Source organism: Tenrec ecaudatus, chromosome 14, assembly GCF_050624435.1.
Source record: "Tenrec ecaudatus isolate mTenEca1 chromosome 14, mTenEca1.hap1, whole genome shotgun sequence".
Taxonomy (NCBI): Eukaryota; Metazoa; Chordata; class Mammalia; order Afrosoricida; family Tenrecidae; genus Tenrec; species Tenrec ecaudatus.
The window spans coordinates 74729261-74756565 of record NC_134543.1 but is presented as its reverse complement, the minus strand read 5'-3'; the positions used below and the strand labels follow the sequence as shown (position 1 = coordinate 74756565).

The following is a 27305-nucleotide window of genomic DNA, read 5'->3' as shown; positions in this document are numbered from 1 at the left end:
TCTGGTTTCCCAGGTAATAATTAGGTGCCTTGGCTTATATTCGCGTACATACGGTATATTTTAAATGACATTTCCTTATTTGGATACCAGAGAGCAAGTTCCAACGCACAGGCGATATACTTACAACATGTAATTTTTCTCTTTAGAAAAGCCAACTGTCAGCAAAGGAAGTGAACAGGGAGACATATAAGTCTGTATAGCCCCTTGTAATAACTCTGTATGTCTAGAACAACAGATGCAGAAAGGACTCAGGAATAGGAGGAAGAAGAAATGAAATGCATGACTAACTGCTTCCATAACAACGGTCTCCTAGGCCAAAAGAACGGATGGTGCCTAACATTATTGAACAGTGTAATACAAAAAATTTTCAAAAAAGTATCTTCACTGAAAGGTTAAAATAGAGAACAAAACTTCAAATGATCATGTATTACAGACTTTTTAGAACCATGGAAGCTGGATGAGTCCCAAAACTACAACCTTTAAATAACCCTTTCAACCAGGGTTCTCAACTTGTGGGTTGCAACCCCTTGGGGGGGGGGTGGGGGGAGTTAATCAATCCTTTCACAGGGGTCACCTGATTCATTACAGTATCAAAATTACAGTTTAGGAAGTAGTAACAAAAATAATTTTATAGTTGGGGGTCACCACAACATGAGGGACTATATTAAAGGGTCACAGCATTAAGGTTGAGAACCACTGCTTTAAACCTTAAATCCAAAATAGTCCCTAAATTCTTCTTAAAACTGAATAGTTTAGCTTACCCAGTAAGAAATGGCTACCTGGTGAGCATCATGATATTTTAACAACTATTTTGATGGGCTCACACTGACAGCAGTTAATCAAAAGATATTAACATTGGGGTGGGACAGAGAGTTTATGTTAACAGAGGAAGAACAACTTAGGAAAAGTGTTTTCACTCAAAGTGAGAATTGCTGCAGGGCGGGGGGGGGGGGGGGGGGGGAGAAGAACCTGAACAATAAAAAAAAGACTTCCCCTGGCCCCCAAAAGAAAAAATCTGACAATATCTGAGGTTTCGAATTTTAGATTCCATCCCTTACCGTATGTATCATATGGATCCACATTCGGGCTCGGCATATTCCACCACTGAATGGTTGCATCAACACCACCACTAAAACACTGTTCCCCATTAGAGCTGAGGGCTAACGACAGGACAGGGCCACTATTACAAAAAGAAAGGGAGAAAGTATAAAGTGTAAGAAGAAATCCATCCTCCCACGTCCTCACTTATGTATGGCTAAAAAGCTTGAGGTAAATATTTATCATTGAATATTGGTAATATTCTCAGTAAGACAATTATGAGTCAAATATAGTATTAATCAACTAATCTGCCCTTTCTAATATAAAACATGAGAAAAATTTTAAGGTTTGTACGTACTTAATAATAACTAAGAATATTAAAAACAAAACAACTTACATGTGGGCTCTAAATGTGTAGATCGGTTCTACATCTAAAGAGGCACTCCTAAAAGGCAATTACACAGTATAAATCGCTGATTGATATTAAAAGTCACTGGGTAAGATCAAATATATACATAAAGACATGAGATTTTCTTTTTTAAAAAAAGAGCAGTAATTTTAGCAAAACTGAAGGAGGGGAAACATATAAAACAAACAGACAAACATTAAAATACTTACTTTTTGGCAGGAACCGTTTTCTGCAAGTTCCAAAGTTTCAGAGTATGGTCCTCAGAGGCAGTAACCAGCACAGGTTCTACAGGATGAAAAGCTAATGCCCGTACTCCATCAAAATGGCTACGTAGGGTATACTTGGGATTCCATGTCTTTCGAAAGGCATCTTTATTGGCAGGCAACTAAAAATAAAGGGAGCAAAACTTGGTGGTAAAAGTAATAAAATCAGCATGTGGAGTTCTTTTTTTGATGTCTTTAAAACATATAAAAACTAGTTTACTAAATTTAATGTCCAGTAAAAAGATAATGTACCTTAAAAACTTTGTAACATAGTGACACAAAAACAAAACAAACCCTCTACCGTAAAGTCAATTATGACTCACAGTCACCTTGTAGAACAGAGTTGAACTGTCCCGTCAAGTCACCAAGACTGTACATCTCTATAGAAAGTAGATTGTACATTCTCTTCCTGGGGAGTGAAGGTTGGAATCTAACCGCCAACTTTCTGGTGAACAGTCAGGCACTTCTAACCACTTCACCAGTAGGATTCCTCATGAAACCCAAACCTCCTATTTACCAATGGATGAATACTCTAACTACCACGGCTGCAATACTTTAAGTAAAAACATTAAAAATGACAAATTTCTATGAAAAACTCCAAAGATATAGTAATAATACTCCAGTTATCATTTGAGAAATCGGTATGAAAAAATTTTAGAGGCAGCAAGATAAAGCCTGAATTAAAGACACTAGGAATATTTTCATCCCACTTTCACTAATGCTGATATTGATAAGAGTGTATAATTTTGTCTCCAACTGTTAGGATAGGCTGTGCAGCCACTTCTAAAGCAGTCAAAATTTCATTGCTTATATATTGAAGGAAAAAAAATTAGTGAGAATAATCCAGCCCATCAAACCTGACCTTTCTCAGAAGCATTCTAACAAGTAAAAAATGACAATTGTTATTTAAAAACAGCCTGGTGAAATATCACAATTTACTACCATAAAATTCCAAACAAATATAGTTAACTCTCAATTCAGTGTTAATTTTCTAGGATAAAATTTCATTCAAGACTAACTTCCCCTAACATTGTCATTTCCCATTTTCTACCTACACCTAAAATGAAAAATTAAGGAAATGATGCAAACAAACAGGTTCCTTAAAAAAAATGGAAGTTAAAAAATAGGAAGTTCCAAAATAAAACATGCTTTTAAAGAAGTATTCTAAAGCAAATAACTGGTTATGTTTTTGTTTTTTCGTTAACAAAATATGACTTAATTGGTATAGATAATTTGAGAGTTAACTAAATATATTTATCTACCAAAATATTAAAGCAATCACCTCAAACTCCTACTTCATCCATCACAATACCTAAGAATAATTTGACCACAAAAAGTAGCTATTAAAAAATACAATATTTCACTTCAAATTAACACAGTGACAAGCTTATTTTAAACTTATCTTTTCCATGCACCTTCACATTTCTTTGTAAGTTAGAAGTGATTCCTAAAATAAGGAGCCTTCTATTAAATCATTAAAAGATTAAAAAGAAAGCTGCACTTACATCATAACTATAGTCTGCATCATTTGTTACCGTCAAGTCTGCAAGGTCTCCAAGGCCCAGTACACTTAACAAAACATCATCAGAACCCATAATAAATGACTTGCCTCCTCCAGATGGAAACGTCATTGGTTCAGCTAAAAAGAACATAACCATTTCTTAAATGCTGAAAAATCAGTACAAGACAAATCAGTACAGTATTGTGGGGGAAAGGTAAGTACTTAACAGTTACAATATTCAGTATATATAGTTTTATTTTCCCACTCTCCCCTCTTTATTCCACCCCCAAAATGCTACTGAGTGGTAATAAGCAAATGTATAAAACTGCACCTTAACCTTCCACAAATACAGAGTACGTATATTATTCTACAGGTGGGACACAAAGACTTTCTCTTTTAAACTCGCCCTCGATCTTCCTTATTTATACATTTATTTCTATGTTTTCAGAAATGGAACAAACTTTAATTGCATAAGGGAGCTGCATTATATTTAAGCGATTCAGATTTCTATTAGCATGACGTAACTGGCTGTTCCTAAATCCTTTTGCTTTGCATCCTATTTTCTTAGACCTGCTACATATGCTGCTGCCCCTTGACACAAGCATAAGCACTTTAACATACATGTTTCTAGAAACCTGCTACACAATGTATCAGCTTGTTCAAAATCCAATTTAGTGCCATCAAGCGATTCCCACTCCAAGCCCCGGTAAGAATGGGTAGAACAATATTCCTGGGCTTCTGAAACGTAAATCTTTACAGGAGTAAAAAGTCCCATTTCTCCTACCAGTTTACAAAAAGGAAGCCTTTAATTGCTCAGGTTCCTTCAGTGTCCTCCTGTCCATGTTATCTTTGGAATTTTTGGGGGGAGTGGGACGACATTTTCAACTTTAAAACTTTGTCTATGGTTTTTATATACACTCCTATGACTTTCACTCAAACAGCATGATACTAAATGATACTGCTAAAATGATGTTGAGTCAACTAAGCTAAAGTAATAAATATGAAGTTATCTGATGCAACACAAAGTATTGCATTTACGGTATGTACTCTTTCAATATTGTATGCGTTGAATCTGAATAATGTGTAATATTAGTGGCTAAAAATTATAAAACAGATTTAATTATGCTTAAAAATTACATAAACTTGATTCGGAACTACGTTCTCAAAACATTTTTAGCCAATACAGAGGATTATTTTCCCTTTAATGTCACAATTTATTTTCAAGACAAGTTAGAACAAAATGCCCCATTACCTCCCATTCACAATTATACAATCATTCACAAACTTAAATTTTTTATAAAGTCCAACAGAAAACATAATAAAATGTTTTTTTGTATTCTTATATACCATCAACCCGAATATCAGCCAAGGCACCTAATTTTACTACAAAAACTACATTTAAAATGTTCTGGAAAAACTTGGCTTATACACGAGTATATTCTTTTTTGCAAGGATTAATTCTGATCAAACTATACAAATTTAGAGGTATAGATTTACTAGTTTGGGTTAATCATATTAAACAAAAAATTAGTATCATACTCACTCCTAATTAATCATATGAATGCAATCTCACCCTAATGGTACCTATCGAAACCTAATCTACTGACCTCAAGTCAACTTCAACTCACAGTGATTCAACAGGAAGGCCTAGAACTGCTCCCACAGATTTTCAAGGCTATAATTTTTATGGAGGCAAATTACTACATCTTTCTTCCACAGAGAAACTGGTGGTTGAAACCACCACCATTTTGATTAGTAGCTTTAAACTATTGCGCAACCGTGGGTCATTATGTATTTATACATTGCAACTATCCTGAACAGTCAGCATTCATTATTAAGTATGTGAGTGGGCTTCAAAGGTTCATAGAAAAAGGGAATGAACTTTGAAAGATTTTGCATTTAAATGGGGGGAAAAAGCCCAATTCTAGTTCTGCTTTCTGTAATTACTAATCAATGTGGCATATGGTAATCACAGTACATACTTTGTTTTTGTTGCTGAGGGAATTAGCTTCAAGGGAATTCACTTCTAAAAAATCATTCAATTAATGTTAATAAAAAATCTGTACAACACAAGGTTACATAAGTTTAAAAACATCATTAGCCAACTTAATGAAAATGATTAAAAGTGATTTCTACTTCAATGATAGAAATTATGACTTTTTATTAAGTAGCCCACAAGCAATTAAATATTTTCAGATTAACATTACTCTTATGGTAATCTGAGGGTCTAAACTAAAGATCCTTTAACAGGTCCTTTTTGTAATTTTGTAACAAAACTTCCTCTGATGGACACTTTATGAGGATAGTATCCTTTCTCCTTTAACTTTGTCATATCTTATGAACCAATTAGCCCAATGATTCTATTTATGCCTGAGGTGCACTGAGATGTCTTAAGACTTTAATAACAATAGTGAAACACTGTAATGAAGAAGCATTCCTTCTTGAAAAGTGGTGTTTTTCTTTGTAAATTGAGGTGTGACGTGAACATCAACAGGAAAGCATAAAGTTGGGAGCTGTCACTGAAAATAAGAGGTCATGAACACGTTTTCCCTTCTTAGCTCTCAGAACTCAATTCTCTTTAAGTAATAAATACCAGGAAGACTTTCATATTTTCAAAAATGTAATCAGGCTCATGTTTACCAAATTCTCCTCTCTATCCTTCCTTCTTCTAACAAAAATGAGTTAGGGGATCAATTACTTAGGGCTTTTGCAAACATAAGGTATAGTGTTGCTCTGGTCTAATATCTCCCCTGTGAGTCTTCTTCAAGAACCTCAACTGTACGTAAACAAATGCATTTACTAGTTTAAAATGATTTCATATTTCCTACAGGAAAATAACTGAATCGTGAAAAAAAGATCTAAAATGGGCTATTTTACTTTTTCTGGTATCATCCATTCTGTAGAACTTTTTAGTTAGGTTTATTACATGAATGATTTTTTAGTTTTCCTTGTATTTCACAGATTAATGGAAAATCCTGTTAGCTTAAAATTCTAAGGAAAATATGCAACCAGGAAATCTTAAAAGAGAATGAGGAGTATTTGGAAAATTTTAATTGAAACATGAAACAAATCTCCTTATATAGCAATATATCTAAATCAATAAAAATCAAATTATAGATCTAAGTAGACAATTATCTAATATATTTCTCATCACATTAACATTTGGTAAGAATTCAATCTAATTATATGAGATTATAACTAGCTACAACTAGAATTATAAGCTACTCAAATATAGTTGGCCAATTTTCAGCTAAAATAAATTAAACAGGAAATACAATACTTTCATTTCCTAAACAATTTTGAACTTTTGAAAACTAATTTTAAGACAATATATATTACTACCATATATTGGACTCCACCCTGCTTATGAAATAATTACATTAGAAAATATGTAAAATTCCAAATACAATGCACAAAATGACTCCTATTATTCATCATTACATTCAAGTAATATGGCAAAATGACTTTTTTATGTTAACATTTTTCTATTTTTGAAATTTACTATTTTCCTGCTACTAGAGCTGCAAGCTAAAGATTAATTTTAAAAGATTTGAATTGACCTATGATAGAAATTCCACCTAAAATTTAAAAAAATGGAATTCCAAAATTTCAAATTGTCTGAAACAACTATGCCAACAGCTTTCACAATTTCTTTCAAGGTGATTTAAAATTCTACTAATCACACTCAAACAGCAGCCATTTGTAATATCGAGGTGTGATCTAGAACTAGCATCTGCAATGCAAATAATAGGGTAGCTAAATTGTGAGCCTTCCTCTGCTCTTGCAACTTCATGGTCAGTCATTCTAGTAAAGGGTGACCTAGACTGATTAACGAGTCTTGAAAAGATGTGGTCAGCTCATCATCTTCCAGATCAGCTATCATGTCGTAAGGTTTTGTCCTGCTGATCCCTCTAAATTAACGTCAGCAGTAGAGGTTCATTTAATGCCTATCATTTGCCTCACTAGCAATCTTTAAAACCAATTTATTAATAAGAGGCTATTTTTTAAGATGTTCTACTTATAAATGTATCCAATTAAGTACCAATGTCATAATTTTCTATACTATTCATCAAAAAAGCATTAAAGGGGTTTAAATATTGAAGTCATCCACTTTTTATAAAAGTACTAGGCTAACAACTGAATCTCCTATTCAACCGAAGTTCTATAAACTTACTGTAAAAATAAAGGAAATTGTTGGTGTTTAAGGTTAATGTTTAACAGTACTAAAAAGAATAACACATGGGATATTCAACTTAATTGACTTTTTAATTAGCAAGTAAATAAATAGAAACTTTTTATGAGGATGCAAAAAACATTTAACTTTCTCTGTGTGGATTTTTTTCCTGCCACATTAGCACAAAATTTCCATTAATAAATAAACCCCAATGTCTCTCAAAATGTTTTTAACTTTGTCAAATCAAAGAAATTGTGTTTGCCATAAACATTTTAATTTTTAATATTATACATTAATTGGTCCTATTTTATAGTAGTCCTTTACTTCTTAGTCACGCTTAAGCAACTCTGCTTCTAGTTAGAAATATGAAATATGCAGCCTGAATTTTCTGTAATCACATCAGAAAAGTCTAGTGCTGTCTGAGCATTTCCCTCTTAAAAATTAAGTAACTACAAACAAATCATTGAACTAACAACTGCCCGATGCACGTGCGGCAGCCATCAGTTAACTTCAACATGGGGAACAGTGGGGAGGCACCGAGGTATATCTTCAAAAAACAGCTCTCTCCTTTATAACTTTTCCACTTCGATGAATAAAACTGTGGCAGTTACATTCATTTCATGTCAACTTGATATACAGGAGTGGAGTGTAGCCTGTCCATCACAACATAGCTCGACACCTCTTGTCTCTCTGTGGTGGTCATCTTCTCATGAGAATTCTTTCTCCCTGGAGGTGGATCACACTCTCTTCTGCTTCACCTTCCTGTTAACAAGCCAGGTAGAGCCACGCTAAGAGACCTGCACCAGCCCTGTGATGCTCCCACTGCCATTGGATCCACAAGACTTTTCACCCCCAACCTGTGATCTTCCTGCATTCTGCATCATTACATGTGGCTGGGTAAGTCTGAAGAGATTTATGTACTAATATTGGGCTTAAGGGCTAATATTAGATTTATGGACTTGATCTGGACTAGGCTGGGATGTTTTCTTGACATGCAATTACTCTTTAATATAAAGCTCTTTCTTATACATACATGAGTATCCCTAAATTTGTTTCTCTAGGCAACCTAAATTTGTTTCTAACACAATAACTATTACTGTTTAAGCTTCTGTTCCTAAAATTCTGCAACTATATCTTACCAACTTTTCTTCTGTTTGTACTAAGGAGTAGGGGAAAGCATTTTTAAAAATCCTCCTTTATATCATTATATACTAATGAATCTTGCTCTCTGTTGACTTCATTCTGATAAAAACTTTAATTTGTATGAATTACTTCAATAGATTCTTAATTGGTGGTGATTATACAACTAACTCATTTTAAAGGTGATTTAATAATAGGGGGAAAAAGAAAATGTTCTAAAATGGATTGTAGTAATGGTTATATAAATTATTGATGTGACTATTAAATTGTGTAATATATGGAAGAAGTGCCAATAAACTGTTAAAAAATTTGAACTTATTAAATCAAATATAGTATATTTGATATGAGAAAAGGTTTTATGTTGAGACAATTTGAAGGCATAAACCTTTTTTACACATAGACTATCAGAAATGAAAAAAAAAAGGAAAATAAGTAACAACATGAAAGTCACTATTCAAATTGGGCATTTTCCCGTAATATACAATTGGGAGAGAGAGAGAGAGAGAGTGTGTCAAAAGGAAGACACACTAGCAAACATTAGTTTCATAGTGTCTAGCTTAGAAAAAGATAAAGCTTGCCTACTTTAATCCTAGTTTTTGAAAAAAGGCTAAAATATTACAGGGTAAATTATAACTAGAAACCAATCTTATGTAGTACTTGTTTTGTAGTTTATATAGTATATAGCTACCCTATATACTAGCTATATTAAATGTAACAAAATTTTAATGAATGTTGCAAAGTTTGATTAGTTATACAGGGAAAATGATGTTTTAATGGAATGGTATTCATACCAAAATTGAAGCATATATTTGAGCAGTCATTAAATATTAAATAAGTAAAGCGCAATTTCCAATCACTGCTAGACGCTTTCAAAAGACGAATACTATTCTAATTCTTATAGAACGTTTTTTACTAAGAATTACAAACTAAAACTCACTACATGTTAATCATGATGACCTATAAAAATGCACATCCCTGTAAAAGACAATGAACGCATACTAACTACACTATATGTAGGAGTCTCTGGGTAGTGGAAATGGTTAATGCACCCAGCTGCTAACAAATAGTTGATGGTTTAAGCACACACAAGAAAGGTGCCCGGATACCTTCAGTACCAGGGGTGTGAGGGGCGATGCTGGGAGAGTGGAGGGTGAGTAGGTTGGAAAGGGAGAACTGATAACAAGGATCCACATGTGACCTCCTCCCTGGGAGATGGAAGGCAGAGAATGGAGGGAAGGGAGACTCCAGATATGGAAAGATATGACAAAATAACAATCTATAAATTATCAAGGGCTCATGAAGGAGGGGGGAACAGGGAGGGAGGGGAAAACAAAGAGGACCTGATGCAGAGGGCTTAAGTGGAGAGCAAATGCTTTGAAAATGAGGGCAAAGAATGTACGGATGTGCTTTATACAACTGATGTATGTATATGTATGGGTTGTGATAAGAGTTGTATGAGCCCCTAATAAAATGTAAAAAAAAAAAAGAAAATGATTAGGGCAAAGAATGTACAGATGTGCTTTATACAACTGATGTATGTATGTGTGGATTGTGATAAGAGTTGTATGAGCCCCTAATAAAATGTTTAATATATATATAATATATGTTTAATATATATATTACATATATATTATCTATATAATATATAATGGATTATATATAATATATATAATGGATTTCTCCCCATGAACTTCTGAAGTACATTCACATATTCAAATGTTTAACATACACATATTTTAAATAAGTCATATTTTATAAAAATGTTAAATTTCGGCTGACAATCTGCCATAATATATAGGGGCCAGCAAATGACAAATACTACTAAGAGCAAGGGAGAAGTTAACAAGATGACTGAGAGGCTGAGGACCACAGAGAGATGTGGCTGCTGGCATGGCGGAGGAGAGGCAAAGAAAGAACTGCTAACTTTAGCCCTGAAATGTTCTTTGATCCTGGCTAGAAACCTGTCACCTTTTCTAATAAACCTCCCAAACTCTGAGTACACTTTGAGTTCTGTGGCCACTGCTAAGTAAATTATAATGAAGAAATGTATTTAATCTATTAATACTTCTCAAAATCAAGAAATGTGCTACAGAAGCTTGAAGAGTTACTTTGACCATCTATGTCTGTAGTGTGCCATCAGAGGGGCAGTTGGTGCTAGAGTAAGGGAAAGGGAAATACTTAGTCCAACTTGTACAAAAGTTGTTACTCAATAAAAGTTCTATCAGAAATAAAATCAGAATAAAAACCAACAAAGCCTGAGCAAGTGCTAAAATTGCTAAGAAAATTTGTGGGGTTATCTCTTCACTTACAATTGTTTCTTGGAAACTGCATGATGATCTACTAGGTGTAAGACCATCACAAATCATAAGCAAGAAACAATAGTGTTTGTATTTATCAAGATTCCATCTTGCTGCCTGGGAATAAGAGTCTTACATACAGTATTCAATAAAAAATTTTTAAATCTAATTTCCACAAAGGAAATGCATAAAGAAACATGGTTAACTATTTTATTTGAGATAATCTGCTGGAAACCTCATTATTATAGAATAAAAAACTGATGAAAGGGTAAGAACCTGAATATGATAGACATGTGTCACAGGTTCTGACTGACCAGGAAGTAGAGCGTTGAGTGCAAACATGCAGTGCTTTGAAAGAACAGCTCTGGGGCAACCCCAAAGTTTTTCCCAAGGTTATTACTTGGTGCTTTACTTACAACCCCAAAAGCAAGTATCAGTCAAGCCAGTGGAAGACACCATCGTCAATTCGCCCAAAGAAAGCTTGTCAAGTGAAATCAAAGATCAAGATGAAGCTCATTTGTTTTTTTGATGTGAGGGAGACAGTGAATTTAGAGTTCATTGCACCAGGTCAGACAGTTTATCAAAGCTTTCTGTTTAGATGTTCTGAAAAGATAGCGTAATAGGGTGCGTGACAAAAAAGGCCTGATATGTATGTAGCAGAGGGGGTGGGGTGAGGGGAGAACAAACACCAACTAACTGTGTTTTGCCACCATGATAATGAACCTGCTCACGCAACGACTTCAGTGTGCCAGGTTTGAGCAAAAAAAAAAAACAAAACAAAACACACCAGTATGCCTCTTGCACCTTAATCACCTAACCTCACTCTGTGACCCCTTTTTGCTTCCACGAATGGAGAGGGACATGAAAGGACAGTGATGTGATGATGTAGAAGAGTTGAAGGAAAAAAACAAGGAAAAAAAACAAGGTGGTCAGTCATACAAACAATTGAGTTTGAAAAATGTTTCCAAGGATGGAATTGCCGATTTGACTAATGTATTAAGCGTAATGGTGAGTACTTTGAAGGTGATAAGGTTGTTTTGTAAAAAAATTTTAAACACACAACTATGTGAGGGTATCTGTTTTTTGGGGTACCCCTCATATTTCTCATTAATAGATAGTATTACAGGCACAAAAAGGGAAACCTTGACATGGCAGCCCCCCTGAGTTTCAACTCTCACAGGTTACACTGCACCTGCTTATATAGGTAACCTTAAAGAAGAATGGAGGGTCGGTAAGAATGAACAAGTTAACCTTAGCCAGGATAAATCCACAAAGTGAAATTCTAAAAAACCATTATCGCATTACAGATACTTATAAAACATTAAGTGAAAACCATTTCAAAACAATATTATTCTTGAAACATTGTTTGGATGGGAATACATCAAATACTGAATGAGGTGTATCTAAGTGGAACGCTAAGTAATATTTACTTTTATCTTCACATAGAAATGTTATTTTTATGATTAAATAAAAAATGGTCCATTAAAAAATATGTAAATGCAAAATTAAAGGAAGAGGCCAGGTAATAAAGTAAATCTAGATAATAAAATAGTACTGAGCAATCTAAAGCCCCAAATCGTGACTCTAAGGTATCCAGACTCTCTGATACAATCATACTAGCTCCCAATGACCTGCTTTATTGCCTTGGATGAAACATCAGGGTTTCTGAGTTACACAACAACAACAACAAAACTGAAAACACATACATAGGAATACTTGTTGGCATAAAGTACAAAATATCTATGAACTATTAGCTTAGTAGACAGATTATAAAACTGTATTTAAAATTTAAATAAATTATTTTTTTCCGATAAGAGATTTTTAAACCAGTTCGTGTTTCTAGTTATTTTTACATCAATAGGCACACTTATAAATTTTTTAAAATATAGGAAAAAATTTAAACTTCAAACTAGGGAAGACTGGAATGATTCATCACACGTTTCTATGTTTCTAAAAGAGATACAACCCCTCGTCGTACTCTTATCAGAAAAACAAAGGGTGTTTCCATTTAAAATTGGAAGCAAGCGAAGACAAAGCGGGCACATAAGCAAATGTGGTGAACAAAGCTGATGGAGCCTAGCTATCAAAAGATACAGAATCTGGGGTTTTAAAGTCTTAAAGATAAACAAGTGGCCATATAGCTGAGAAGCAACAAAGCCCACATGGAAGAAGCACACCAGCCTGTGCGATCATGAAGTGCAGAAGCGTTATCAAGCATCAAAAACAAAAAATCTTATCATTGTGTGCTCACCTTTCAGATACGCTCACTGAACACAAATGTGTGAATAAGCAAATGTGAAGAAAGCTGATAGCACCCCAGCTATAAAAAGGTAGTGTCTGGGGTCTTAAAGGCTTGAAGGTAAACAAGGGGCCATCTAGCTCAGAAGCAACAAAGCCCACATGGAAGAACACACCAGGCTGTGTGATCATGGTGTAGAAGTGATATGGTATGAGGCATGAAAGAACAAAAAAATGCTATCATTGTGAATGACGAGGGAGTGCAGGGTGGGGACACAAAGCCCATCTTTAGGCAACTGGACATCCCTTTACAGAAGGGTCTCCGAAGGAGATGAGCCAGGCAGGGTGCGATGTAGCAATGATGAAAAATACAACTTTCCTCTAGTGCCTAAATGCTTCATCTCCCCGCATTATTATAACCCAATTCTACCTTACAAGTCTGGCTAGACCACAGGATGTACACTGCTACAGATAGGAAATGGAAACACAGGGGATCCAGGGCAGATGATCCCTTCAGGACCAGTGATGTTAGTGGAAATACTGGGAGGGTGGAGATAAGAGTGGGTTGGAAAGGGGGAACCGATTACAAGGATCTACATGTGATTTCCCCCCTGGGGGACGGACAACAGAAAAGTGGGTGAAGGGAGACTTCAAACAGTGTAAAATATGACAAAATAATAATTTATAAATTATCACGGGTTCATGAGGGAGAGGGGAAAGGGGAGCGGGGAGGGAGGGGGGGGAAATGAGGAGCTGATTGATGCCAGGGGCTTATATGGAGGGCAAATGTTTTGAGAATTATGAGGATAATGAATGTACAATGTGCTTTATACAATTGATGTAAGGATTGTGATAAGAGCTGTACAAGCCCCCTATAAACTGATTTTTAAAAATTTAGAAGCAACCAGTATCAAACACTTTCTTTTTTTAATCAAACATTTTCTAAAGAAAAGTCAGTTTATGAATAAAATACATAGCGAATCCAGTAAGCTTTCTTCAAAAAGAAAGAAGCAAACACTCAGAAATTCTAATGTCATTGTGTCATTATTAAGAATCAATTGTACAAAATTCCCATTATATTCAACATGCATAATAGGTAGGTGAGGTTAGAGCTGAACACAGCCCCATCTTTTTTTTCCAAATGCAATAACAAATGCCAGTATAAAAGAAAACTACATTAGAATTGTTAACAAACCCACCTACTAATTTCCTAAGATAAATCATCCAAAAAATGCTTGACTACATAGGAAGTCTTATAGTGCCCCTTTCCATTATAACTACAATTTATAAGTGAATGTATGACCTAAGAAAAATACGTGAAAATTGCCTATAGCTTTGCCTTTGTAATGCCCTTTTCCCACTTAAAGTAAGTTTACAATACAGCAGGACTAAATGAGTAAGTAGATCAAGGTAAAGTTTCCTGAAAGTAAGTTTCACATTCCATTAGTACCAGCATATTTAGTACCATCCAGGATATTTGAGGATGCTTTTCATAAAACTGGTTTTAAGCCTGAATCACAAAATGGAAAATATTTACTTCTTTGAGATAGGTCCAATAGTTGCATTTACACTTTTACAGCACACTGATCCAAGCACAACACAGGGAAAAGTGCATCAGTCACCAAAAGGTACCCTGCCTTTGATCAAACAACTGGGTTCCAGCCCCCATCAGAGGAGCCAGGAAGCTACTCCTCAGGAGGAGAAGCTTTTTTTGCTATTGTTTTGGGTGGGATTAATGCCAGAAAGCAGAAACCACAGGCAGGGCTTTCCTATTCACAGTATGCCAATATCCTCAAACTGAGAAATGCAACCACATTATGACCTGGTATAGCCATAAGATCATACAAATAAAATATAATAAAAATATGTATGCGTTTTCCTTTGGGACAAATTTCTTTTAGTTTTAATTCCAAATCCATTATGCCTTACAATCTGATAGATGTTTTAAAACTTCAGAAAAATCTTGAAATCTCTCCTTCACCCTATCCATATAGTTAAAATGGTTTTCTACTTGATCAATAGTGCAATTCTAAACTATATTCAAATAAATTTGAATTCTACAATAGACAAAGTTCAAAGATGGTTGCTCCCTTTTTGTAAAACAAAAAGGTGTTTGAAAAACAATTGATTTTTTTTCTCAACATTGATATACAAAATTATAATAGTCAGAATCTACACTTACTCTTCACCCCTTTCTTCCCCTTTCATTCCTTCTTGTACTGTTCCTTCAGTTTACCTATTAGTCCCTGGGCTACATCCCAAACCTCAGCAGTTGAGGAGAGGCCATCTTTGTCTACATGCAGCACTTATTAAAAGAAAAAAATCAGCAGTTGACAGTGAAGGCTGATGGCAGTAAACTCTTAAGAGCATCACAGAATAAAAAAAAAAAGAGCTAACAGCATATACGCAAAGTACTTTAAAGGTGCAGTCTCAAGTTTTGTTATTTACAACTCAACTCTAAATGCCCATGTCAAGGAGTTAATGCTAACAACAATTAAACGATACTTCATTTTTATGAATCTCAAATTTAAACATTATCATTCTTCAATAACATTCTTTCAATTGACTGACATTAGAAATGTAATGTTAGAAATATTAGATCACTGCATCTTTATTAAAATGTTAATAAAAAATTATTTGGCCAGCATTTAAAAAGTGAACGAGTGTATTCCATGCAAATTACTTATAAAAATGCAAGCTGGAAAGTCAGCTTTGTTTTATTAATGAAAATGAATATTCATGAAAAATGAAAATGTCAAACTAAATCTATATATACTAATAGTAACAATAACTCAATATAATACATACATACAAGAGGGCTTCAGAAATCTTGAAAAAATCCTACTAATTCTATTTTTCCACAAATTTTTGGAGAAACCTCATTTTATTTTCAGTGTACAATGTCTTTTTTTAACGTACACTGTCTTAAAAAATTCTTTAACAGTATTTATAGAGAACACAAGCTCTCTTCTCCATCCAAGAAGTTCGGTATCACATTATTGGGCTACAAAACTAAGATTAGCAACAACAAGTAACAAAAAAATCCTTCAAATTCCACGAAAGAATTTTATGACTGATTTTTTCAAGGTCAGACAATAGTTGTGAAAAGCACAGACACGAAAGCATATATTATTGGTACATCTGCTAAAGATGACACACTTTGGCTATATTAGTTAATAAATCCATTTGTTTTAATTAAATACTGTGCCAGGAAAATAAACTATACAGTGAACTAAAAGTGGGAGTGAGTATTAAAAAGAAACAGTATAAATCTTTTAGAATTATTTTAAGCATTACGGATTTTTCCTTTTTTTTAAACAGCAAAGTTATTAGGAAGTTTAACATGAGTTTTGTAACCATTATTAAAAATAGATATAGCAAAACACACAGGCCAAGTCAGTAATACATTAACAGTAAGATTTTAGGGGAGTCATTATATTCTTTAGCTTTTTATATTTTGACGTTTAAAATCTGGCAATTAGTCCCTAATAAAATGTAAAAGAAGAAAAGAGAAAAAAACGATTAGGGCAAAGACTGTACAGATGTGCTTTATACAATTGATGTATGTATATGCATGAAATGTGAAAAGAATTGTATGAGCCCCAATAAATTGTTAAAATTAAAAAAAAAAAAATGGAAAAAAAATCTGGCAATCACCTAAGTCTGATTGACAAGCTATAAAGGCAGTGTTTAAAAGCCTTTTATTTATATAGATTGATGTAGTATTAGTGTGTGTATTGAACAAGAGATTCTCTTGTTTGAATGATAATCAAACATTCAAATTTCTGAACCACAAAGTCCCAACTGTCATCTCTTTCTCCCTTATGGACTTACCTATGATCATAGGTAAAGGAGCCCTGGTGGCGCTGTCAAGTATGCGTTGGAAAGCTAACTGCCGGGTCGGCGGTTCAAACCCACTACCAGTTCTGTGAGAGAAAGATCAGGCTGTCTGCTCCCACAAAGATTTACAGTCTCAGAAACCCTATTAAGGGTCACTACTGAGCCAGAATTGAGTCAATGTCGGTGGATTTATGATCATAGGTAGTCAATATGTAAAAATTAAATCCAAAGCTTCAAGTTACTTTGCTAACTTGAAATTAGGTTATTGAAGACAGAAGTTTACAGGAGATTATTTGTCAAATCTATAATTGTAATGGTAACTTAAAGACAAAATATACTTTTTGGGTATTCTAACAATGTTTTTTCTGAAAATTATGTTTTATTAGGTACCTTCCTGTCAATTTATTACGTAAATACCCTTACAAAATGAGGTTTAAAGAATAAGTCATTTGCATTCATCTTAATAAATCTAACAATTCCTATCTTTTACTGATAACAGAAATTGAGGTATTATGAGAAAACATTTAAATCTCTGAGAGACAAAACAAGTGGTATAACCCTTATAAAGAAAAATCTTAACTAGATAACCATAGTTGTTAAAAACCTCTCTAAAAAGAATAAATCTGAGAAAATCAAAGGAGAGTAGAGTATTTTAAATAGGTAAGTTTAAGGGGGAGGGGAAAAATTTAGCAAGCCAAATACAAAAATAGAAAACAAAGGTTCAAATCTAGGAAATGCAGGAGCAGGTAATACAAAGATAATGTTGGTGATTGCTTATGTGAACAAACAATATCCTGAAACTTGCCTGAGAAGTACAGCTGACTGGATATTGATTATAAGAAATATGTAAGAGCAAGAGGGAAGAGGCAGCATAATCTTCCACATGTTAATTCTGCTTTTAAAAAATCTAGGGGGCAAAGGGGAAGAGAATCAAGAAATGAGGTTGAAATCAATTAAGGGAGCATTTTTGTTTAAAAGAAAACAAATATGCATAAGAAGTTGATTTTCAGTAATTCAAAACTACCCAAAAAAATGAAATTCTACTCTGACAATTCTAATTTACTAAAGCAGAATTATATAAAACTAAAATTTACATATATTATAACTAGCTTTATATGAATGTTCAGTGCTTTCTTTATCCACTGTATCTAAATACATTCAGACACTAATTGCACTTTTTGTCTTGTAAACATCCATGGATGACAGTTTCAAAGTGTAGACGCAATTAATGGATCATTAAAATGTCTGTTTTTATGAGAGTAACAGCAAATATCACAAATACTAACCAATATTTTTGGTTATGAGAATTATAAACTACTAATATTAAACTCAGGCTAAGTAAGCTGACAGAAGAAAAACCGGTATCCAAGAGGTTTCTAAAAAGCAGAGGTTTCACAGGAATGTTCAAAATCAGAGGTAAGTGGGCATAGTCCTAGTGTACAAAGTAAAAAAATAACATTAGGCAATGTAGGTAGGAATCGGAATGTTTCATTGGGTCAAGATCATTTATATTTAAGAAAAATTATCTATATTCTTCACTTAATTTTTAAAATCTGAAAACAGCCACCTTCTAGTTTCTAGGAAATAAAATTTTAATAACTTAATAAATATAAAGGTGTATTTGAGTATGTCTTTAATCTGGAAACAATATGGCATCTGTTTGGGGCATTATTATGAACATCAGGAATCCTGCATTCAACAGTTTTTCATTTCTAATGGAAAGTTAACAAGGTGAGCCATTTCATACCTAGAAAAATCCTTTTTTCTTTTCAAGAATTTAAGATGTTTTAAAAGTTGTGATTTGTAGCATATTTAAGCATTATTTGTTTTTTGTTTTTCAATTCTACTCTGTCTTATGTATCTGGGCAGAAGAATCAAGCATTTGTATATAATATGCTCTTTATATTGAAGAAATAATGCTATTACATACAAGTTAAATCCTTAACATTTTTGTGTATCTGTCTGGTAGTTCTTTTTTTTTTTACTTTCCCAGCCCCCCTCCCCCTGCCCCTCCCCGCCCCTCCTGCGGCCACTCTGTCTGGTAGTTCAACATAAAGTTATTTTAGCCTTAAAAAAGAGAAATGGATGTGCCAAAATTAAATTATATGGATATTTGATAAAAATTTGTCACTTTTTAAAAATGAAAATAATCTATGATGTGTGTAAGTAGAGACTTGGTAAAATAAATCGTAGCATAAAGCTATGTAGCATAAAGTTATGCTATTAAAATGATATTTCAAAAAAATGGGGAAAACTGATACTATATGATATGTCAAATCAAAAAAGTGTGGGTTATAAAACAACATATAGTACATTCTTTTTAGTTAAGTAGGTACAAGAGTATTCCAGATAGCTCATAGAAAAATGGAATTAAAAAGGAAATGTAATTTTACCACAACTTTTAAGTTTCCTTGTATGTACACAAGTGCATATGTAGGTACAAGATGGCATATTTTGTATTCAGGAAAAAAACAAGTAATTTAGAAGTTACTGGACATGGTATCTCCAACGTTGTATGAAGTGCACCCAGAAGCTAAAAGTCAGAACAATTTCTACTATCTCCAGAAGAAAGCTAATTCTTAAGAAGGGTCAATGTTCAAAATAACATATTCATCCTTCAAAAAGAAGGGGTACAAAGTCTGAATAGTAATTGTGGAGTTTTCTCTCATGTTTTGCATTAATGTACCTCCTCCTCCTCCTCTTCGCTTTACAAAATAGATGAAGTCAACAATACTTGAGAATTATAAGCAATGGTAAAGTTGTTAAGAAAATTCAGATCTTAAAAGCACTTGAACCATTTTTAAATCGAAGTTTCAATACACAAGTAAATGAGGATTTTGTTTTTAATCCAAGTGTCTTTCATTTCACCAAAGTAGTTTTAAATACCTGATGATAATTTATTTTTCTAGTAACTAAGCAACGTTGTTGTTCATGTGAAATAAGTATAGGTATATTTGGTAACCTCCTTCCAAAATAAAGCCACGTTAATGTGCTGATGTTAAAGGATGATTAAATAAAAACATTTAGTAGGGTTGATACACTGGACTTAGACTATTTTAAAAAGTTGGCAAACTTTCTTTTATTTTCTAATGGTATTTTTACATTACACAAATTGAACTGTTTTGAGCCTTTTTGTACAACTGGATTATAATTAGCATTACATCTCACTTCCAATGGCTACTCTCCAACATACACTGAATAGTATATGCAATAAAGCTTAGTATCTTCACTAAATCTCATATAATTCAGAACTAGTAGCTTTATTCATTTTTAACACTCAGATAACACAAGATGGGCAGGTATAAAAAGTTTTCCTCTTTAAAAGACTAGATGCTTAGTTTTTGTTTTGTTTTTTTAATTGCTGAGGAAAGGAAGTAAATTTCCAAGTCAATTAAATGCTTCAATTTTAAGACAAATTTCAAAAATCAAATCCAACAAAAGCTACATATTTAAGGTCATCAAATCTAAATAAGCTGGTAAAAGAATTTCCTGAAATTATTGCAATACCATGTCCCTTTTCTCTTTAAACTGTCATCACACATTCAGAGACAGACACCTTCCACACATTTGCTAATAATGCATCTGTGAAGACTAGACTCCCACCCCGAGTTCCCATTTCTTTATCACCTTACCCCATTCTGTGCCATCCCCTGAACTCCGCGCTTCTCCAGCTCCTTCCCCATCTTCGGCAGTCACTAAGAAATCAAATTCTTTCAAAGCTTCTTCAGTGTCAGGGTCATCAGTGAGGTCAGCAGCTAAACCTTCATTGCCTATCTGCAAACAACCATTAAGCAAACAATTACAGATTAAATTTTAAAGGTATCCTTCAATGTCTTCATATAATTCCCTTTACATTTACACATCCATTTAAAAAATTCTTTGGACATCAAAGTTTAGACTTTCCACAACGTTCAGAATTCCCAAATCATGTTCTAGATAATCAATTCAACAGTACTCTGCCAACATCAGGTATGATTAGTAATTTGGTATTAATATGATTAAATAAACTAACTTTTCTTCTTATAAATCATACTTGATTTACACTTACACCTATTAAGGTCTCATCATTCACTCACTTGCAATCTGATAATACTATCTTTAATTGATACCAGACACTGAAAATTATACACTTAGTTTTAACTTGTGGCCTGGATAATACAGATATGGCACACCTAGTAATAAATAATTAGCTAATAATAAATAATAAGTTAAAAATATAAAAATAATAAAAGTTAAAGACTGTGGTAATTACAATAGTGCATTATCTAAAAAGAAGTCCATAAAAGGGGAAAACCAATCCTCTATCCAATTGAGGATGCTAAACCTAGGAAATGTGGCAGGAAGGCTGCAAGTGTAGAATGGAAGCTTAGGAGAAAAAAAATGACATGTTCTCCATATTGCTGCAATATTCCAAAGAACTACAAATGACCCTAGCTCCTTTTACAGACTCATAATATACACTACTCTGATAATTTACAAATAATCCAACTGACTTTTGTTACTACGGCTATCCATTATGGATAAAATATGCTGATTTTTTAGATTATGAACAAATTTTCATCTATCCTTCTATACAGGTCTCTAACTCCCACCAAATGATTGGGTATGACTATGTATATTGGGCGTTTGTAAATGAATAGAAGGATTTGTCAATTTTCATGATCACCCCCTGGCTATTAGGATGATGAGCCCTCTTTAAAGCAGCAGCAGAAAAAGACCAAGCCAATGACCTGCTGAGACTAGATGCAGATGTGATGCGGAAACTCAGAGGAGCAGCACTGAGACCGTGGATCTGTAAGACACAGTGACAGGTGAGCTGCCTTCCTGAACCATGGAGGCAAAGGCTAAAAGACAGCATGACGGAGAGACTTTGCGTCTGACTGAAACCAATGACTGTATCCTCACTGTTTTCTCATTCTGACTTGTCTATTAGCTTCACTAATAAACCGCTTTAACTGTGAAGTTGTGACCTGTGTGGTGACTGCAAGAAATTACTGAACCCAGCATAGATGCAGAGTGCTGTGGGAAGAGCAGCGGTGTGGCAGTGGGTGAAGAAAGGCGGACATGGATGGAGGCTTGTCTTACCTAGGCCTCATCGCAACAGGGACACCTGAGGATGTCAGAAACGTCCCCCTCCAGTGCCATTGATTGCACATACAAACAAATGAGAATGCTAAAGCACAGTCACCATCGGAGTATTAGTTCCATGCTCTGTAGACAAGGTTTTCCGTTGAAGTTACAGCTAATTTATCATCTGGTTTATTATCCATGAAGTCATGGACTACAGTTGTGGCAGATGGATTAGGGGAGAGGATCACTTTTTTTTTTTTCAGTTTCGTAAATTTTCTTGCCCATCTAGTGACTATCGTAAATAAGTCTTCCTATATATCAATAATTCAATCAGTGCTAAATATATACACTTTTACAGAAAATTATCACATACAAAAGTCCATCACCCCCAATGGCCACTTAAGATACTTCAAAAATTCCTACTGTAATATATTATTTTAAATACATGCATATGTGTACCTCTCTCAATATATTATCTTAGCTAGTGGAAATACGAAACTGAATTCCTACTTTGTGTTTATTCATCCGATGCTTGTCTTTTCCTTCTGGGATGCCTTCAATCATATCATTTTCCTCATCTTCATCACTGTCATCAGCATTTTCTAAGAAATTGAATGTTTCAAGAACATCACCAGATGGCCTGTTGAGAAGAAAACTGTTAACCCACGTGTTTTAGCGGTTAAATCCAATAATAACTTACTGGTTCTTATTTTAAAGCAGTACTGAAAGTAGCTATAGACTGAAATTACAACTCATTTATAACATATTATTTATCCCACCCCAAAGAAGTTTGAAAAATTATTTATGTTCTAGGATCAATGTGATATTGATTGGTCTCTACAGATTTCATTTCCCTGATGTTTATTGCCAAAAAATGTTTTTGGTTTTAGGCAATAATCACATCACAAATTATCTTGTACTAACAGATACTTATATATTTTATTCTCTCTCAAAATAAAGTCATCATAATCAAAAACCACAAATTTAGCAATTCTTAAAACTTTACAGAATCTCCTAGATCTTCTAGTTTAGCAGCCAAAATGTCTAAAGACTAAACTGGTCTGAGTATCATACTGCCCAGATTTAGAGTGACAACAACAAACCTGCTATAAAATAATGCATGAAAATAAACACATACATACATACTCCACTTCAAAGGATGCCTCAGCTGTCTTTAAGTCATTCAGAACCACTTTCTTAATGAGGTTAACAGTAGACGATCTAATAGTAGGTAATCTATTCTAATTTGAATTCCTAGATGGGGTGTACATAAAGTGGTTTAAAAGTCTAATAGAAGCTACCAAGGGGTGTGGGGGAGGAAACTAGTAGAACATTACGCTGAACAAAGACTCTTAATATGGAGCAGCTCTGCTCTCTTCTATAAGGTCTTTATGAGTTGAAATTAACGAGACAATAGATGTGTTTTTTTTCAATAGATGATTATTTTAAGAATTAGGGAGCCTGGTTAGTTGACTGGTTGAATGAAAACTGCTTTATTTTTGTTTTCCCATATTCTATAAAAACTCTGAATACCAGATTAAAGAAAAAATGGACTTTAATACATGTGAAATTGTTTTGTTTTTTTAAAAAGCCTAAATAAAAGGCTATGTTAACTTCAAAGTTTATAGAGTGTTTTAGATAATTATGTCAAAATATATGAAATAATATTGGTTTAAAAACTGTATATATTACTAATCCCTTCAACTCTAAGTGAACTTGTGGTGAGTTTGCCTTCTCTTCGTATTTTTATTTTTATTCGTACTTTTATTTATTTATTAGTCATTTTATGGGGGCTCATACAATTTTCATCACAATCCATACATACATCCATTGTGTCAAGAACATATGTAATTTGTTGCCATCATCATTTTCAAAACATTTGCCTTCTACTTGAGCCCTTAATATCAGCTGCTCATTTTTTCCCTCTCTCCCCACTCCCCCCCACCTCATGAACTCTTCATCATTCTTAAATTATTATTTTGTCATTTCTTTATACTTGTAAACCTATATACATAAACTTAAAACAATGTCTACAGATAAAAAATGAAAAGGGTCCCACCTACTTGACTCATCTTAATCATGGCACTGGAGAATGAGCATTGTCCCCCTACTCAAACTGCAAAGTCTGAGATTCGAAACCCCAGCTGCTCCGCACAAGAAAGCTGTCTGCTCCTATAAAGATGTCCGTTTAGGAAACCCTATATAGCATTGGTTCTCAACCTGTGGGTCACAAACCCTTTGGGGGTTGAACAACCTTTTCACAGGGGTCGCCTAATTCATAACAGTATCAAAATTACAATTATGAAGTAGCAATGAAAATAATTTTATGGTTGGGGTCACCACAACACGGGCAACTGTATTAAAGGGTCACACATTAGAAAACTTGAGAACCACTGTTACATAGGATCACTGTTAGTCAGAACCGACTTATTGGCAGAGGGCTTGGGTTTGGGGATATGGTAGACAGACAATAACAAAGTGTTGTGGCAAAACCAAAACTTTCATATATTGCTGGTGGAATGGTACACAAGCTTTGGAAACGAGTATGGTAATTCCTCATAATGTTTAATAACGTTCTAAGAAACAGCAATGCGTCTCTTAGATGTACATACCCATGAGAACTGTAACCGTATTATTTCCATGTGAACACAAATGTTCAAAACAAATGCTCAAAAACTCATTATTCCAATGTGTGAAACCAACCTAAACATCCATCAACTGGTCAACCAACAAATAAGCAAAAATGTGCACATCCACAGACCAGAATAGTGTTTGGGAATGAAAAGGAATAAAGAGTGGAGGGAGGGTGGGGTGGAAAGGGGGGAACCGATTACAGGGATCTACACATGACCTCCTCCCTGGGGGACGGACAACAGAAAAGTGGGTGAAGGGAGGCATCGGACAGTGTAAGACATGACAAAATAATAATTTATAAATTATCAAGGGTTCATGAGGGAGGGGGGAACGGGAAGGGAGGGGGGAAAATGAGGAGCTGATGCCAAGGGCGTGAGTGAAGAGCAAATGTTTTGAGAATAAGGGTAACGAATGTACAAATGTGCCTTACACAGTTGATGTATGTATGGATTGTGACAGTTGTACAAGCCCCCAATGAAATGATTTTAAAACTTTTTAAAGTTTTTAAAGGAGTAAAGTACTGAAACATGGTACAACACAGATGAATCTTGAACATAAGTTGTAAATTAAGAAACCAGCCATGACTGACCAGTTCTATAAAACATGTGCATAGAAAAGAGAGTGATGGTGGCTTAGAATTGGAGAGCAGTAATAGGAGGAAAGAAATCCCTAGACAGGTGGCACAAACGATTATCATTTGCCTGTTCATCTTAAGCTTGGTGGTTCAGGTCCTTCTAGCTTGTAACACCATAGGCCTGAAAAGCTGCCTTTATCAAAACTACAGTAAAAAACAAACCAAAACAAATCCTATCAGTTCTATTCTGTAATGCATGGAATCGTCATAAGTCAGAATCGACTTGATAGAGACCAACAACAGATAGAGGCTGGCAGTTAATGGGCATGAAATTTCTTTTTGGGGTGATATAAGTGTTACAAATTGATTGTGGTGATATCAGCATTAACTCAGTAAATACCCCAAAAGATATTGATTAGATTGTATACTTTTGATGGGGCATTTTATAGTACCTAATACCTTAATAAATGTTTTTTAAAATATCTAACTGGAAACTTCCTGTGCTCAAACACAACACAGAGCTTTCTTTCATACTATAACCCAATCAATCATTGCTTATTTTAATTAGTATTTTAATTTCTTGAAAATACTGTACCCCTTTCAAAAATCATAATCAGTATGTTAAAATAGACTTTTTCCGCATGAAATCACCTGAAAAATTCTAAAATTTTTCACCTATTTCAAAACTATTACTATTCTCTTGGTATCAACATTATTACAGATAAGCTTAAAAGTACCTAAATATTAAATGAAGGGACATTATACAGTAAACTAATCCACATTAACTATGGAGGAAAAAAACAAACAATGGAGGCAAGACAATATAAAATGATTATTTTTACAATAATTTATATATTTTTAAAATGGCACCTAAGTAGAATGTGTATTTGCTCTTAACACAATAAGGGATGGGGAGTCCTTAAATCTGAACTCTATTTGCTTTAAAATTGCTAACAGTACCCAAAAGTCAACAAACTAGAATACAATGTTCTTTTATTTAAATTGTTGTTAATCTACAGATATAATCCATACCTTTTAATTTCTTGTCCTTTTGGTTTAGGCGATTCGCCTCCATTAAGGATCTGCTCTAAATTTTTTGTTTCTACTGATCCATTTGGCTCTGAATTGGACAGTCCGAGTAATGACCTTACCCGCTGAGATCGCACATCTAATATTGTATCTGTGTAACCTACTTCCTGAAGATATCTGTAAAAGAAAATTAAAAATATTAAATTCCACTTACTGTTATAGCACCTGCCAAGAATAAAAGTGTTATCAATTTTTAGAAAATATCAGAATTCTATAAAACTATTCTTTGTCTATTCTACTTCTAAGAGAACAATGCCAATTACAAACCAAAGTTTTAAAGAGCTTATAGTATTTAATATTGATTAAGATCCATTTTTTTCCTGCAAACTAGAAAACCTCCGGACCTTTAAAAAGGTTTCTGAAGTTGATTTTTTCCTTTAAAACATACAGAGAGCAGTAGTGTTTGAGTAGAACTACCCCTCAGAACAGGGACGAGCTACGTTGAAATCTGGGATTAACTGGTGCTTGATGTCCTGCTAGCATAGCATTCCTCTAGTTCTGTGATACTCAGAACTCCACATTTAAATTAGTGTGCACTAAGATCCAAATGAAGATTCTTTAAAAAGAGAAGGGGGATGGGAGGGCAGGGTGTCAGACTATGACATACAAATGAGAGGCACTAATGGCTTCATGTGACAAGCTGAAGAGTTTTTCCTCAATATTTGAGTGTCTAATAAAGAATCTCAGTAATGAACCTTAAATACTCCTAGTATTTTATACAGCTGATGTTATAGATTATGTCCACCAAAAAAGCTGTATTAAGTTCTAACTTATAAGTAGCCTTCAAAAGGTTTGTGAGAAAATTCTATTGCCTTTTAATTACATTTTCCCAGGAACTTTCTGAAGCTCCCTTTCGAAAGTGTGTGTGTGTGTGTGTGTGTGTGTGTGTGTGTGTGTGTGTGTTATATTACTGAGGTCATAAAAGAGCCGGGTGGTATTCCAAAGCTGCTTCCTCTGGGTGTTATCATTTAAAAGAGATAAAGACATCTTAGATGTCATGTAAAGATGGAGGCAGTTAAATCTATAAACCCAGAAATG

At 34.1% G+C, this 27305-nt stretch overlaps 1 protein-coding gene across 1 annotated transcript in view; it reads right to left on the bottom strand.

The window, feature by feature from the left end:
- STRN3 (striatin 3) overlaps positions 1-27305 on the bottom strand; it is an 86962-nt gene that overhangs the window by 19041 nt on the left and 40616 nt on the right. The window contains exons 5-11 of the mRNA XM_075532067.1: positions 26211-26384; positions 22481-22610; positions 20533-20674; positions 3216-3349; positions 1657-1832; positions 1436-1483; positions 1059-1180 (exon numbers count right to left, since the gene is read on the bottom strand). Of these exons, the coding sequence (XP_075388182.1) occupies positions 1059-1180; positions 1436-1483; positions 1657-1832; positions 3216-3349; positions 20533-20674; positions 22481-22610; positions 26211-26384 (926 nt within the window). The remainder of the gene's footprint in view (positions 1-1058; positions 1181-1435; positions 1484-1656; positions 1833-3215; positions 3350-20532; positions 20675-22480; positions 22611-26210; positions 26385-27305) is intronic.